General features: G+C 33.3%; 2 protein-coding genes across 2 annotated transcripts; both read right to left on the bottom strand.

Moving 5' to 3' along the window:
- Positions 1–1,813: 1,813 nt before the first annotated feature.
- LOC101253288 (chromatin remodeling protein EBS) lies at positions 1,814–9,735 on the bottom strand. The gene is made up of 5 exons (XM_004240114.4): positions 9,278–9,735; positions 7,561–7,903; positions 7,374–7,442; positions 5,853–5,979; positions 1,814–2,173 (listed from the first exon to the last, which is right to left on the bottom strand). The coding sequence occupies exons 1-5, from the start codon at positions 9,348–9,350 to the stop codon at positions 2,147–2,149; spliced, it is 639 nt and encodes a 212-aa protein (XP_004240162.1). The 5' UTR covers positions 9,351–9,735; the 3' UTR covers positions 1,814–2,146.
- A 3,838-nt stretch (positions 9,736–13,573) lies between these two features.
- Positions 13,574–15,036, bottom strand: LOC138348917 (kiwellin-1-like). Its single transcript, XM_069298515.1, has 3 exons — positions 15,028–15,036; positions 13,983–14,275; positions 13,574–13,742 (listed from the first exon to the last, which is right to left on the bottom strand). Exons 1-3 carry the CDS (start codon positions 15,034–15,036, stop codon positions 13,574–13,576), a joined length of 471 nt encoding a protein of 156 aa, XP_069154616.1.
- Between the last annotated feature and the right edge of the window lie 1,974 nt (positions 15,037–17,010).

Raw genomic sequence — 17,010 nt, 5'->3', positions numbered from 1 at the left:
CTTTTATAACATCCATGAAAGATGATGTTTTGCCCAAAAGTTAGTTAAAAGGCTTTATGATAGGCTCCTTTGTGTTGCACACTACATGTAATGGAGATTGGTCTAATTCCATACTGAAAGAATGAACTTCAATTCAAATAGATGCAAGATATTAAGAAATTCTTCATTAGTAAATACCCTGTCAAATTTCTAAAATATACACTCCTCAATTTTGGCATTCCATCGTGTAAATTTACTTTACCTTTATCTTTTTTTTACCCCTCCCTAGGAGCATTTACCCTTTTTGCTTCCTTGATGACTTAATTCAGAACGTTGGGTTGAAAGTGAGGAGTGCTTATCATTTGAGCAACTCCCTCTTGTCCTTCATGTATATCTCAGTTCTATAAAGGCATTGTTACTAACACAATTAATAATAACATGATGAGTTATAGGATGACCTTGTTATTATCATTGTTGTTTCTTCATCAAGATCAAATGGGGGATCACATTTTTAGGATTCTCATTAGATACGATAAATTCATGAAGTTATATAGAAAGCAAATTTAGTTTTAATAAGAGATTTACATAGTCTTTAACAAGTGAAACTCTTATCAAAACATACCTATTATGTAATGTAATGTAATGCATTGCTTAAGAATAAGTTTTCGCAATATTTTTAACATAAGAGAACTGTCCTACCACAACATATTACATGTCCATCCCAAATCACCATAGGTTCTCCATGTAAAATGTTTCATACTATTGAGGGTATTGGTGATTTTGTTATGTTTATGGCATTAGGGTAGCAATGTAGTTCATCTTTAGAATAGTAATTGGTATTTTTATATTTTATTTTTGTAATATAGATATCTTGTTTACTAATTTTGTACCCTTTTTAGACATGGCATTTTAGAATACTAATTGATCCAATAAGTTGGTATCCGAAGCCAATAGTCACTTTTTTTTCTTTTTCAAACTTTATCTTTTAACCAAAACGGATAACTCGTTGCTCAAGCAGCAAGATCCGTTTTGGTTTTTAACAGCATTAACGGCTTTGTGTTTTTTAAATTTGTAAAATTGCTGCCCCTATAGCGAGTTTTTTTTTTCTTAAAAAAAATAATCGTTTCTGGAGCAGAATTTGTTAGGTATATCTATAAAAAAAAAATGTCTTCATTTATTTAAATAAAGAATAGTTATATCTTTTAGTGGGGAGAGTGAAGGGTGGGTAAGGGAGTCTTTCTTTATGAAAAAAATAAAATGTTAAGTTGTTGAAATTGAGTACAATAAGGTGCATCATTTTCACGTCAGTCTACTATTGTTTGGCAAAAAAACACACTCAAATTATTTTAAAAATATAAAGAAAACCACACATAGAACACACAATAACAATAAGTGAACTTCTTTACAATAATAAAAAAATTCAAAGTTGCAATCATTTAGCAAAGAGGTCATGAAAACATAACGAGAAGTACAAAAAAAGTCCTCTTGGAATTGAGAGTAATCCAACAAGTGAATAATATTATTTCTAAATCTATTAAATCTCATTTCACTAATTTCCTTTTTCTACACAACAATTGAAAAGCTATGAAAAATATTTTTCAAAAGCTAAGAGAAGTAATCTCTCCAAAAAGTATGTTTTTGAAAAGCACTTCATAGAAAAATACACTATTTTAAAAGAGTTTAGGCAAACACTAATTGCTACTCAAAGTACTTTATAATTTGAGGGTTTCTCACCACAAATACTATTTTGAAAAACACAATTTCAAAATAAGCAAATTCACCAAAAATACTGTTTTGAAACAACACAATTTCCAAAATAAGCAGATTTTAGAAGTTTGGACAAACACGCTATCGATAGACCATCCTGGTTTTTTAACTTTCTTTTCAACATTTGGTTACCTTCCTGAAGGTACTTGGGTTGATAAGTTAACAAGGCAAATATACTACAAAGGTCTACAATGGCCCTTGGTTAATTTAGTTCATACAAATTCTAAAGGAGTTTGAAGATGCTTTAGAAATATGAGCTTGCTTTGAAAAGTCATAATGACATTACAGAAACCAAAAAGCTAGTAACTCCATACTTCAGCTGTACAAGCACTTCTGCATCATGAATCCCATTCCATATGAAAAAGCGTACCTCCTCCCACTTCACAAAGAGTCAAGTTTGCTATCTCTTCCTGCGCTTCAACTCCACCTAGGCCATTGAATCAGAAATGACTTAGCTAAAATGTTCACAAGCGACAGACAAATTGGAATTTAAGATTCATAAAAGACTATATTTCAAGTAGTTCTCGCTCAAAGCACACAGAAATATGTACATGCATATTACGAGTCTGAATATTCATCGGTGTGTCAGAAATAAGACACATTTGAATAAATATCACAACTTGTTTTTGTTCAGCCAGATTATCAAACCAATCTAACAGCCAGCCCGCATGACAAATCCAATTACCTAGCAATGACCCTCTTATTTTCCATTAATATCTGTTATCCAACATCTACTTACCATAGGCAGGGAAGAGGCTACAATCAGAGCCAGCAATAAGACAACACACATCCAGTGTTCTTATCGAAGTTCAGATTCATCAAAGAGTTACTATTATCTTCATTATTTATTATTATCTTCATTATACCATTTGTTTACATAAAATGATACTTCATCTCATGCATTATTATCCAATTTGTAGTTCGGCATAACTCAAATTACGATACTTAAATGGGACTGAGGAAGTATTGTTAATGTTTGTAAAAGATTTTAACCTTGAGGTACAAACCAATGTTTTCCCATTGGTGAAGTCAGAAAAGTTGAAGCGTACGCAAACTTTACTCCTACCTTTGAGCACGTAGAGTCATAGAGAGGTGGTTTCAAATACATCCTCAACTGCTGACTGAACGAATAGTGGACAAAAAGGCAGTAGCAACAAGCAAAAACAACAACAGGAAGATCCGAAGATATTGAGACAAAAGAAACAAGTAGTGGTAGAAATCAAAAGAAAAAGGAAACAATAATAAAAATACTAATACGCTCGGAAAGGAAACAAAATACGCCCGACTGCATCCTAACCTTCAACCCTTATTATCAACCTCCAGACCCTCCTATCAAGCTTTCATGTCCTTAGTGAGCTCAAGTTGTGTCATATCATGCCTAATCACCTCACCCTCCTCACGCCCGTTACAGCCAACCTCTCACATAGTGATGCAAGTTCTTTTTTAATTTATGAAAGTGAATAGTTGTTTATCTCATAGTGCAATTTATCAATATCAATATAAATCTTCCAAAGGATGATAACTCAATCAATTTATTTGATTCTTGTTAAACATATACCTGCATATAAGATATTGTGTCCTTCCATCCGGTAGATTGAATAAAATAAATTTCGTAAGAAAAAGAGAGTGCAAAAACACCAACAAAACCAAAACAAAAAACAACTAATTAGGTATACATTATAATAAATCCACATAGTTGATTTGGTTTTGGTTTAGATAAAAACTATGCCAAACCAAACCATGAACACCCTCATTCCTTACATTCATTTTCCTTCTTATCCATACATGATAAAACTATGGAATTCCTTTCAACTATGGTGATGAGACAAACTATCAAAATGCAATCCAATGACTAAATATCAACTTTGATGGTATTAGACTATTAGTCATTGATCTTGATCATTAGTCTCATACATTAGGTATCATGACCTAAGTAGATCCTATTCTCAGTCCTAGCCTTCTCCTTCCTTTAAAGTGAGGAGCCTGACATACTATCACAAATCAAGTGACTGAACATGCAATCCTCCACTTCCTACAGAACCCATCACTCTCTTTTGACGTAAATAAACTAACGACCAGCTACATACAAGAACAGAATATGAAAGCAAACATTACCATCACATCTCTATCACAGACAGATAAAGGCCATTAATTAAATCTGATTTTGATAATAACGACATTAACTGACTTGTAGACAATGCCTTTGGTGGTAAATGGGTGAAGTGGATTGAATTTTGTATCAAAAAGTCAGGCTCTATGTTCTAGTAAATGGAGAACCTGTGGGATTTTTACATCAGAAAGAGGGTTGAGACAGTGTGATCCACTTTCACCTTTCCTTTTCATTCTAGCAATGGAAGGTTTTGATAGCATGATGAAGATTGCATAACAAAACAGGTGGATTAGAGGATTCCAAGTAGCAGGAAGTGGGGGAGGAGAAGAAAATCTGTCATTTGCCATATGCAGATGACACCCTCATATTCTGTGAGCCAGTAGCTGAACAAATTAGTTACATTAGTGTGATTCTGGTTTTGTTTGAAGCTGTATCAGGGTTGAGAGTAGATTGGGGAAAAAGCAGTTTGTTCCCTGTTAATGAAGTCCAGCAGATTCAAAACTTGGCAAATATTTTGGGATGTAGAGTTGATCAAATGCCTACCACTTACTTGGGCATGCCTCTGGGTAGCAATCACAAGGCACTGGACATCTGGGATGGGTATCCTGGAAAAGACTGAAAGGAAATTAACTAGGTGGAAAGCTTAGTATTTACCTTTAGGTGGAAGACTGGTCTTGATAAATTCTGTTCTAGATTCCTTACCCACCTATGTGATGTTTTTATTTCCAATTCCAGCAAAAGTTGTGGAAAAGTTAGACAGGCTAAGGAGGAACTTTCTGTGGCATGGAAATAAAGAAGGGAAAGGTTATTGTCTAGTAAACTGGAAGACTGTACTTCCCAGCAAAGAAAGAGGTGGGCTGGGAATCAGAAATTTGAGGTTGCAAAATGAGACTCTACTGATGAAGTGGCTATGGAGATACGCAGGTGAGGAAAGAGCTCTATGGAAGGAGGTTATAGTAGCGAAGTACGGTGAAATAAAGCCCTGGTGTACAGAGAATGTTTCTGAACCTTATGGTGTGGGTGTGTGGAGAACAATCAGAAATCTAGAAATCTTTGGGCAGAATGGAAGCAAATTTATATCTCAAAGTGGGGAATGGAAACAAAACCAAATTTTGGAAGGATGGATGGGTTAATCAAACCTCTCTCAAGGATCTTTTCCCAGATCTGTTCCTCATTTGTGAGAATCCTGATTGGACAGAGCAGGGATGGAATATATCCAATGCTTACTGATTGGGAAATAGAGAGGGTGGCAGCTCTGCTAGGAACATTAGGTGAAATTTCCATTCCCCAACAGCTACAGACAGGGTCTTATGGAAACTCAGCACGGATGGGGTTCTCAGAGTCAAAAGTGCATATAACAGCGGACTACATGAGATGACTAGGGGAACACAATATCCTTGGAAGTACTTCTGGAAGAGTGTCATGCCCGCCAAAGTGAAAGGTTTTACTTGGTTAGTGATTAGGAGAGCTAGTCTTACACAAGAAATCTTACAAAAGTAAGTTAGACAACTAGTTCCCAGGTTTTTTCTTTGCAACAGAACAGGGGAAACCAATAAGCATCTATTTTTACATTGTAAGTTCACCACTCAGCTATGGAACCTTTTCCTCAACAAAACAAGCACTAGCTGGACAATGCCAGAGCACACATCGGATCTTTTGAGTTGCTGGAATAGGAGGGGAGGAAGTAAAAGTCAAAAGAGAGATTAATACCATCATGTATATGGTGGTCAATATGGAAGGAAAGAAATGGGAGATGCTTTAAAGATAGGTCCAATTCCATACATAAAATAAAATGGAATTGTATTGAAACTCTACTTCTTTGGTGTAAACTACTTTGTATAGATCAGATTGTAGAGTTGATAGTACGCTTGTAATTGCTCACTTTTGGAGGTGGCCAGCATATCCTTAATGCTGATGAATGCAATTACCAATTTCAAAAAAGAATAAAAAATACTGGAACATCTCAGACTATCAAGTGTATGCAACAGATTCTTACCTTTGGCTCAACATGGAAAGAGTTCAAGGGTCGTTTAGCATCATCTTCTGATGAACAGTCAGAACACAAGAAAGGGTCTAATTTCTTTGCTTCATCAATGGTCATACCCATACAGATAGGATGGAACCTGCAGTAAAATTGCATACAAAAAATAAGACCATCTTACAAGAATGGATACCATTGAAGAAGTTCTTAAAAACATAGTTACCAAACAAACATAACACAGACAATTAGCTTAAGTTTAATAGAACTTAATGACCAACTCAGGCCTCCCTCAGATCCATGATGTTGAACAACACAACTAGAATTTCACTCAACACAAGTAGAGGCAATTACAGCCTAAAGAATTGTCACACCTCCACTCCACAGTAATGTTGTCTTCTCCTCCCTCTTATGTTCCTATGAGCTCAACCAAATGTGGAAAATTCACACATCCTTTTTAATTATTCCTTCGCTTACTTTTACTTGTCCAGATTGGACTTTGCAGACCTCTTAATTGATGTTTAGTCTTAGGTCTTGAAAAATGATTTTGGGAAAAAGTAATCGATGTAGAAGGTAAAACACGGAAGAGAGTACTTTCCCTTGATATGCTAAAAGTGACAAGTAAAGGTTTAAATGTTTACTTTCAGTCATAGTGGACAAGTACAAGCCAATACAGGGAGTGTATATTTTCCAACTTCACAAGAATTGTTTTATGAGAAGGTTATTTAGAATATCATTTCCTGTCTCAAACTTTTTCCTATTTTGTTGATCAACGTCACACCCAACTGACTCAGATGATTGATCATATTCATCATTTCTCTCGCATAAATGCCCTTAAAGGAACTTAGTCATCTATAGATCCAGTACAATCTGATAGACCAATCATTCTCAGACAATTGGCAATATATTCATCTATTAGACCCATTCTCTCAGTATAAACATCTAGGGGCATCTTGCCTTTAACTTTAACCCATAAAGAGTTTCCAGTTCTTGTCAGAGTATTCGTTAGACTTCAGGCAGGAATTTGAAGAACTTAGCAAAATTTTTTTTTTTTTTTGAGAATGATAACTTAGAACTTAGCAAATTTCCAATAGCCTTTTTATTTGTGTAACACAATTTAAATAAATAAAAAAATAGGCTGAAAACATAGAAAATAAGTAACTGCAGAGCAGCTCTTCCCTAGTTGTTAGAGCAACATAATGTGGATAGTGGACAACAATGATGTGATAACTCCAAAAATATCTCAGAAATGACAATTGTACATCTGGAGATAATAGAGAGAGGAAGGGGAATGTGGCAATCTCTTATTGCATTTTCATGTTTTGTGTCCTTGGATGTTGGTCATGTGGCCATTTATCTGTCTTTACAACTGTTTAATAGATGAAGTTACAGAAACTTAATAAGACACATCCTTCTCTCTCAATTTACTGTTTAACCTAAATTTTCGAGTACAAAATGCAAGCTTGCTTGTTGGTTTCCGTGCAAACAAGAATAAAGATATGCTAATATGTAAAGGAAAGTATTCAGTAACATGCGTACCAGTCTTTACACCCTTCACATTGAACCATGAGATCATCTGGGTTGTAGGGCATTTCACACTTGCAATACCTTCAAAATCAAATCATTCAATATCAGCATGTTAACGAATAGTACAGAAGGACGTCTTTAACATTACACCAAGAAAATAAATTTATCAAATTTTATAGTGCATCTATGAAGAACTCACACAGCAACACGATCAGGAGTAAACCCTCCTGTGGCAGCTTTGTAGTCGAACCTACAAAAGTAATCCTCAGGGCCCACATTCTCCAGCTTTGTGTAGTTCTTGAAGGAGTGCACTATGCACTTCCCTTCGATTGTGTGTGCACTCTGAAAATCATAGTGATCGGACAAGAACAGCTCTTTAGCCCCATGGAACTGTCTGCGTCCACCAACTGACTCCTCAGGGCGGTAGTACCACTGAACTCGGACCTTCACATTGTTGCGATGGTCTGCCTCAATTTTATCTACTTTTGCCACGTATGGGGGCTTATCCGAATCGGATGGTCTCATCAATACACAATCACCAACTGAGAAAGGAACAATAACAGAAATGTTAATGCTTTTTAAAGATAACCGAATGTCCACAACATTGTCAGGGTATAGAGCAAACTAAAGCAAAATTGAATAAGTTATGAAGACAATAGAATCAACTACACAGGAATCCATTACAAAAGATACTCCTAAATTCAAATTTATTCAGCATTATTTCTATATTGAGACATTCCGAGATGTTGTACACTAATAAAATTGTTCTTTAGAGACTTCCACAATTTTTTTAGAATTCAAATTCCTTCTCTTTTTTTTCTCCTGAAAATGGTAAAATTAAGAGTTCAAATTCATTTATCTATTCAATTTTAATGATCTACTTAAGAGGGCAAATGGGTATGTTAGGAGCCATATGATCAGCAACGACTCTTTGTTAACAATACAAACATAAAGAACATCAAGGTAGGGTGTCATGTATCAATCAGGAAAGAGAACTATTACTCTCTTCTATGTTTCTTCCGAATCTATCCGCATTTCCTACTTCCTCCTCCTTCTCTATCAATCTCTTCCCTGTGAAATCATCTTCGGCTGCTGCTGAAGCTTAAATCCAAATCACTGCTGGAGTTCATTAAAACTGCAGAGTGATTTGCCATGTCGATGTCAATTTAGTTTAGTTTCCAAGTTGTCCACTTTGTGTTTCATTTCCTTATTGCTATGGGTCTAAAATGGAATAACATGATTAGCAAGGAGGATTTGTTTTTGTTGTTGCGGACTAACTCATTTCCTTAGAGATTCATTAAACTGCACTTGAGTTGAATAACACTGTAATAATCCTCGTCTTAAATTGTTTGAATATAAGGGATCATTACAAAGTTTAATCCTTTATTAACATCTTAAGCTCCCTTTCCAGTTGAACAAAGGAGCCAGTCTACAAAGACAATGAGAAGGAGATACCGTCACCATAAAATGAGTTTTCCACTTTGTGTCCCATTTCCTTCTTTCCATAGGCATAAAATGGAGCAACATGATTAGCGAGGATTCATATGACTTATGCCAACTAGCTTGGGATTGAGGTAGAGTTGTTTTTGTTGTTGAATATCGCCATTAAACTGCACTCGAGTTGAATATCAACGGCATAATCCTTGCCTTCAATCGCTCGTAAATAAGGGATCATTACAAAGTTTAACTCTTTATATTATATGTTTTTATCTATCAAGCTAATACACAAGTTGTTAAACTCTTTTTCCAGTTAAACAAAGGGGGCAATCAGCTGATGCTTTGAAAAGGCGATACTTTCTAGATAACCCCAAAAACAGAAACTTCTAGGGCACAAAAAAGATGAAACATTTGCCTCAAACGTACACACAACAAAGCATCAGAAAACATAAAGATAAAATCCAGAAGGGTTTTATTACCTCGTACGACTTTGTTGGTACCCTTGATAGAGTAAGAATCAAGGTCCTTTTTCCCTGGTTTAGTCTTTGCCATCAAGAATCAAGATTCAATTTTTTTGCTTATCTTTTGTTGTTTTCAAGAATTTCGACTGACCCAGTTGTGAAATCTTCACAGAGATGAAGATCGCAAGCAGAGAAATGGAAATGCTGAGGAGAAGCAGAAACCCTAGTTGAAGAGAATTGGGGCTACCAAATGTAGGACAGACAGACAGAGAGAAGAAAGAGGGTCTGTTCTTCTGTATGCCAAACCTTATTAAACATTACTAAATAATTTTTATTTATTTAAAATAGTTTAGTACCTATGTTATTTTTTTTTTTAAAGAAAAACATTGTTACTTAAGTAATAATTATATAATAGTACTAACTAAAGAAAACATTCCTACTGCTATTGACTTGTGTTGTTAGATTACAATTGTTTGGATTTTAAAAAAAAAAGTAGGTTTTATATATATATATATATATAATGTGTTTTCGTGTTCATGTCGAAAATTGTTGATAAAATAACAATTGTAATTAAGCACAACGATGTAACATTCATAATGTAATAATGTTGAAAATGGAGTAACTTAGTTCAGTATTGTAGAAATTGGTGGGCATAGATTCAAAATGGTATTTATTTTGACAGAAATGGTTAGACATGTTGCGTGGTTAATTGTAGTTATTTAGTTAAGTAATGAGGTTGACGCATTTGCATAGACATTTTATACTTACTTAGGTCATGAATCAATTTTTTCTCTCACGGTCGATCTTATTTTTCAGATACAAAGTTAATCATAAAATATCAAAAACGTTATGTATCTATGGTAAGTGTTAGTGAAAGAAAGCTTTTTCATTCTAATATCATGTTAAATAAGCAACTTTTAAAATATATATTTTTAAGATAGATATTATTATAAACACAATAGAAAAAAATAATTCGAATCGTTCAATCCTATAAGGAAATCATTTGTAAAAGAAATATTTAATAATTTTAAAATCGAAACCTCATTAAACCTTTTAAGCATGCTAATTGGTGTTTTTCGTCAACTCCAATCTTTAAATTTTTGGATTGGAATAAGGAATTTCATATTGATACTAATTCTATGCAATTAAACGTATAGTATGGAAAGTCGATTGATCACTCAATCTATTATAAAAATTAAACCCAAATTCAAGCACCAAATTTGCTCATAACATACCAAAAAGAGAAAAGCGAGAAAATTATATTGTCTAAATTTGACGATAAAATAATTGACGACGATAAAAACGAAATAGACTTTTATATTTGCGCTCTTGTTTTCCCCTCGGGCTGTTGCCCTCTATGGTCCATACACCCAAGAAGAAACAAGGTGAGAAAACCAAACAATTAAAATGTATTATATTTTATTGTACTCTATTATACTGTATTGTATGGTATATACAATAATTGGCTAAACTGTATTGTTTATTATTGTTTAATAATATTTTAATTGTTTGATTTGATTGTATCGTATTATATTGTAATTTATAAATATATTAAAATATCATTAGTTATTCTAGGGTATGAGATTTGATTAGAATTAAATAATATAAGGTAATGGGTAAAATATTATTTTGAAATATTATGTAAATATACGATTGGAAAAATAAATGAAGTAAAAATGAGAATACACCAAATCTGTTGCTCCATAAAAAATGAATTTTCATTATTACGTAACAAATAAATTTAATAATATAATACAACACATTTTAAGAAACAGTCAAAATAAACATTATAGTAAATATAGCAACGATATAATATAATACAATAGATTACAATGATTCTGACAGTGTAAATACCTTAGGTTTGCTATTACTTAAAAAAAATGATAAAAGATGGTAACCTATAAGTATTAGTATGTATATTTTCCTAATTTTGACCCAACAAACTTGTTTTACATTGAGTTAAATAATAATGGTGATTCTCTAAGCTGCCTAGTATAAAAATAAGTTGATGGAAAAGAGCTGAGGATAAAGTATTTCAGATAAAGCAGCAAGTGACTAATTATATTTAGAATGTGGATTACATTTAGAATATATATTAAATAACTAATTATATTTTTTATTGCCCGCTTGATTTCCAGAGGAAAAAAGGGATGTATTGTATATAATTTCTAAAGCAAAAAAAATAGAAGTACACTAATTGAAAGAAAATAAGTCTTCAGATCATTGTAATATGATTTCCCATTTGGGAGATTTCTGGTTTTGTCAATTCAAAAGTCATAGATTTTTGTTCACCTAAAATAGTATTTCAATAAAGAATATGAATATTTTATCAATAACTATATATATAAATATCAATCTAATCCACTAGCTTCAAAACCTAATTATCTCAATCATTTTTAGTAGATTTAAAAAATTTACTAATGAAAAATTTCAAAGACGGATTGCCCTAAATCAACCACACTACTATGATCCTTAATCAATCTTATAGTAGTTGTGAGATAAAATAATTTGGACTATCAATTGTTTGATCTAAATAACTAGTTTATCAATAAACTCAATTCTATTATAACAAAAAGTAAGTTGATTGACATAGATATAGAAGAATCCCACCACAAGTATATTCTTCTACAAATTTTACATATAAACACTTGATTATTCACTACAAAAAAATACCTAAATCGTGGGGGTTTCAAAGAGGAGGTTAACTACAACTCCCACATATTACAGTAAATAACGGGGGTTTGATAGCTGACCGAAAATAAAAATAAATAGCAGGATTTAAAACCCCTAGAGAAAAATTTAAGTAAATACCGGGAGTTTAAACACCTGCTATTTCAGAATATATTTTTTATTTCATTATATAAGGTATATATCTTTTATTTATGAAATACAAATACTCACAACTTTTGGAAATAGGTAATTTAATAAAAAGTTATTTTTACTTTAATTGCAAAACACAAAATAAACACAACTTTAGGAAACTTCCAAATTATCTCTCACTGTCACACTTCTCTCACTGTCGATACAGCACTTCTCCGACGTCTACAGCGGTACTTCTCCGTCGTCTCTATCGCACTCCTCCGCCGTCTCCTCACAGCTCTATAAACTTCAGCTACTCACGAGATTCAAAATGGGATAGGTGTTGTAAGGTAATGTTTTCCACTTCTCACAGCTCTATAAACTTCAGCCTCATATTTTTGGATTTTATAATCTGAATCTTCACAAATTGTACAAATTATTGCTTGTATTTACTATGTAAGCTTGTTTTTTTGCTGTTTGTATAGATGCATGGAGGTAAAATTAGGTTAATATTGTTGTATTAGTCTTGGAGGAAAATTCAAAATATTAAATTTGAATATGTATTTTGTGGTAGAATTAGGTTTATTTTGTTATAATTTTGGCGATAATTACAAACTTTTCGAGGCATTTTGTGTCTACAGATTCTTAGTCTCAATCGTGTTGCTCAACAGGTGGCTTGTTTCTTTGTAAATTTTGTCTTCTCTGTCAATCCTTGTTTATGCATAGGTGTATATAGTTTCTCTTTGTTTAGCTGCTACATATGCCCTCGATTTCACTTATCTCTGTATACTTGTTCGTATATTATATTCTTATAGGTCTATAGTCCACATGTTCTAATAGGTCTTTACAGGAAGTCCTTTAGTCCTTTGGTCCACATATATTTTGTGGTAGAAGATTTTTACAGGAAATCATGTAGTCCACATGTTCACATCTTCTGCATTTTGCGGTATCATCTCTTAGTTTGCAACAGTCTGTACTCTCCTGTTTGCTAGCTCCCGTTGTGTGGTGGATCTTTTTTCCTTAATTATACTGTAATTTTACAACAACAAATTACATGAGAAACTAGATGACATAATCTGAGTACATTATATTGTTCAATGAGCTTATATTCATTCTTGATATCAAAATCAATGATTACAATTAACACAAACAAATGCAAAAGCAAATTCTGACTCAGACCAACTCGTAGAGTTAAAATATACTGCATTTGGGACTGATGAATTCCACCTTATTTTTAACTTTAAATCAGCAAATGTTTTTTTATTAACTGTAGTAGGTTAGTTTAGCTACACAACCAAGTCCTGTTTTAGCTTTCAGTGATAGAGAGAATGTCTCTTCTCTTTCATTGGCATGAATTTCATATTATGATCAGTTCAAAAGTAGTCATGAACAGAATTTCATTAATTATACTGTAATTTTACAACAACAAATTACATGAGAAACTAGATGACATAATCTGAGTACAAAGACAACCATCATATGCAAACAGATACCTTAAGTACTATATATGATGCACTAAGAATCAGACCATGTAATGTCATAATCACCCCAATCACCTTTAGGTATACCCAGGGCTTCCCACACTTCTTTAGAGGCATCAACAATGTTATTGGGGCATGGAGGCTGATAATCGTGTTCGTCATCACATCCCATGGTAGAATCACACTCATCTACAACTGTCATCCTGTGATCTTGAGCAAATGGGTGTAAGTATCAAAAAATGATGAAGATGGAAAATAGGTTTGATATGAAGACAACTACGGATAAATCGTCTTCTTAAAACATGTATCGACCCACTTGAAACACAGTAGAAATGCAATCAAATATGAATTTACTTTTCCTCGATATTAAAAAGTGTACGACTTTCTATAGTAAAACTTTAAAATTGTAGGCACATAATACCATCAAAAGAGGAGGAATCAACAATAAAATAGGTGTCATGATGTTTTGAACATTCTGACTCAGAAAAAATTCTAAGAAATGGACTGGAGTGTCATCAAAGTGGTATTGGTTATCACATTCTGATGGTCCACCGCCATCTCCACCCTTTTGGAAGCTATTCAAGGTTAAAACAACTTTGGTATTACCAGTCACTGGAGGTGAACATTTGTAAGTGGTGTACATCTTGCCTTTTTTGCAACAATCTGAGTCGTTTTCGGTGTTACATTGTCCTGGAGGTGGCTTTATGCCTCTGATTTTGCCACTCGGCTGGCAAGCCTATAGTCTTGCATCTAAGCAGTACGTAAGAGTGGCAAAAACTAGCAAAACCAAAAGTGATGTTCCTACAGTAGACTTCATGGTTTTTGTTCCTATTTTCGAGTTAGGTGTTGTTTTGAAACGTTACTTGTGTCGAGATTGCGATGATCAAACTGGTTTATCTAGTATTTCTGGTCAGACAGTATGCCAATATTCTGCTCAATGCAAGGAAGTTTTCTTTTAACAAAGCATACAACTATTGAGTTTAGCAGTCAAATAGATTACTCCTAATTGTGATTTGGCTGTACTGGAATGGACATATCACATATTATATTGTACTTTCCTTGACGATCACGCCATTTTTTTCTATAATCAGTAGTTATGTAGATTGGAGTGGTGAATACAAGTTTGTATCTTTCCGTAAGTATTTAGGTGAGAAGAACAGACTTGTTTCATCTGGTCGCTAAACATGAAGACCTGAATTTCTAGCAATCATCTTTTCAATTATATAAATAAGTAGAAATTCTTTTCAACAAATTACTAATAAATAATCAAAACCTTAAACAGACTTTTTATTAATGAAGATTTGATCTAAGATTGAATTAGTTCTTCATTGATCTTGATTGACATATGATAAACTTGAATTAGACTTTGTGATGTTAGTACTATCTGTATTTTTGTTTTCATCACATAATGTTTGTATGTTCATCAACAATTTGGATAAGACTCCTAAATACTTGCTATAATATGACAAATTACTCTGTTTCACTAACCATGGTCATATCCGAGACAGAGGAACTAACTGATTAAACTAGAGAGTAAGAGGATTCAGGAACATATTTTACCATTTTTTGATGAATACTGACTTGAGTGACATGATTTCTAGTGATCTGGCTAGTTCATAACTTGAGTTTTCATAGATAGATTCATAACTTAAGTTAGTCATTCTATATAAGCAAATGTTGTGATATCATGACTGTTATTTAGATATTCCTTTTGCATAATCTTATAGAAAATTTTTGTTTTGTTTAATTTATCAGGTCTGACCTCCCTTTCAATATTTGCTTTATCTTGAACTGGAGTTGGAACTGGAGAGCTGCTAGATCTTGTTTGTTTAAGGATAAAGAAAGTTGAGGTACTCTGACCCCCTTTTGATATATGCTGGTACTCTTTGATGATAGCTTGATGAACTTCCTGGTATCAAGTTCATTTGTTGATGTGTATGTTGATCTTTCTCAATCTCAGCTATCTGTTTTATTTTACTTACAAAATAAATCAATGAGTTTCTGCCGAATAAGTTAGTACATACACAAAGTAATTGAATATCAAGTACAAGCCTGTAAATAATTTAGGTGCGCTTACTACAATAGTACTAAATAGAGAAAAAATAGACATTCTCTCAGATTGTTGTTCTGTAAATCCACATCCACTTCCTATGTTCATTATGTTACAATTTTGGCATGCAAAAAGAAAACATTATGACCATTTCTACATATACTCCATTTCTGCATTAGCTGGTACATAAAATTGTTAAATATCACTCTAACCTTATTATTTTCTCATGAAAATCTTATAGGTGATATTGTCTGCTAATTTTATTTTTTCGATGGATAAATCTTGGATTAGAATGCCAAGGACCACAAAGGAATATCTGGTTGGTTTGAATCAGTTTTTGGAATTTGCTTTTAAAAATGGAGCTATAGAAGATAGAATAAAATGCCCGTGTCCTCAATGTTGTTTTGGAAAATGGCAGACTAGAGAGGTAGTATTTGATCATTTGATTTGCAAGCTCGAAAAAAATGATAGAGAAAAGTCAAAGGATCACATTGAAGCTCGAAAAGATCTACAAGATATGGGTATAAGGGAAGACCTTTGGGCAGATGAGAATGGTGATTTTCGACTTGGTGCATTTACAATTCCAAAGGATAAGAAAGTGACCTTCCTTACAACTTCAAAGAATATCTTAATTGCCCGATGGTTATTCAAGTAATAAATCTCGTTGTATACATCTAGAATCAAAGAGGATCTTTGGATTAAAAAGTAATGATTGTCACATAATTATGGAACAATTACTGCTGATAGCAATTCGCAATGTGCTTTCAAATCAAGTTGTAGCAATTTTGGTAGAGTTCTGTTCCTTTTTTAGACACATTTGTCTGAAAAACTTGAGCCTCATGGACCTTGAAAAACTACAAAAACGGATTGTTATCACTCTTTGCCACCTAGAGATGTTGTTCCTTCCCTCGTTTTTTACTGTAATGGTTCATTTAACTGTCCATTTAGTGGACGAAGTAATACAAGGTGGTCCAGTACATTATCGATGGATGTATTTTGTTGAAAGGTAAAATATCTTATTTTTAAAAACTTTTGTCTCAAAGTAAATGCTTGTTCTAATACTATGTAATTTTAATGGTAGATTGTTAGGTCATTTCAAGTCACTTATAGGGAACAAATCACAAGCAGAAGGATGTATAGCTGAAGGTCAAAAAATTGAAGAAGCCCTAACTCTTTATTCTCGTTATTTTGAGGATATCAAATCGAGGGTAAATAGGCCTAAATGAGTAAATGATGAAACAAATCATGACGAGGTTCCTGAAAGGTCATCTATGTTCCCTCGACAAGGTAAAGTTGTCGAAGGCTTCATGACATTTCCTTTGACTCATTTGGAGAAAGCTCAAGCTCATCGATGTGTATTACTTAATTGCGCTTCAACAAATCCATTTATTGAGTAAGTAATTTAAATAATCTTGATCTAT

Source organism: Solanum lycopersicum, chromosome 5, assembly GCF_036512215.1.
Source record: "Solanum lycopersicum chromosome 5, SLM_r2.1".
Taxonomy (NCBI): Eukaryota; Viridiplantae; Streptophyta; class Magnoliopsida; order Solanales; family Solanaceae; genus Solanum; species Solanum lycopersicum.
Note: the sequence above shows the minus strand (reverse complement) of the source record. Positions and strands in the feature narration are given on the sequence as shown.

What these genes read in the sequence shown, in the direction of transcription:
- LOC138348917 (XM_069298515.1), bottom strand. An exon ending in ATCATGACACCTATTTTATT is followed by an intron (nt 13,743 to 13,982) that starts GTTGATTCCTCC and finishes TCAAGATCACAG; the next exon opens with GATGACAGTTGTAGATGAGT.
- LOC101253288 (XM_004240114.4), bottom strand. Translation starts at nt 9,350, where the DNA reads ATGGCAAAGACTAAACCAGGGAAAAAGGACCTTGATTCTTACTCTATC. An exon ending in TACCAACAAAGTCGTACGAG is followed by an intron (nt 7,904 to 9,277) that starts GTAATAAAACCC and finishes TTCCTTTCTCAG; the next exon opens with TTGGTGATTGTGTATTGATG. An exon ending in TGTGAAGGGTGTAAAGACTG is followed by an intron (nt 5,980 to 7,373) that starts GTACGCATGTTA and finishes ATTTTACTGCAG; the next exon opens with GTTCCATCCTATCTGTATGG.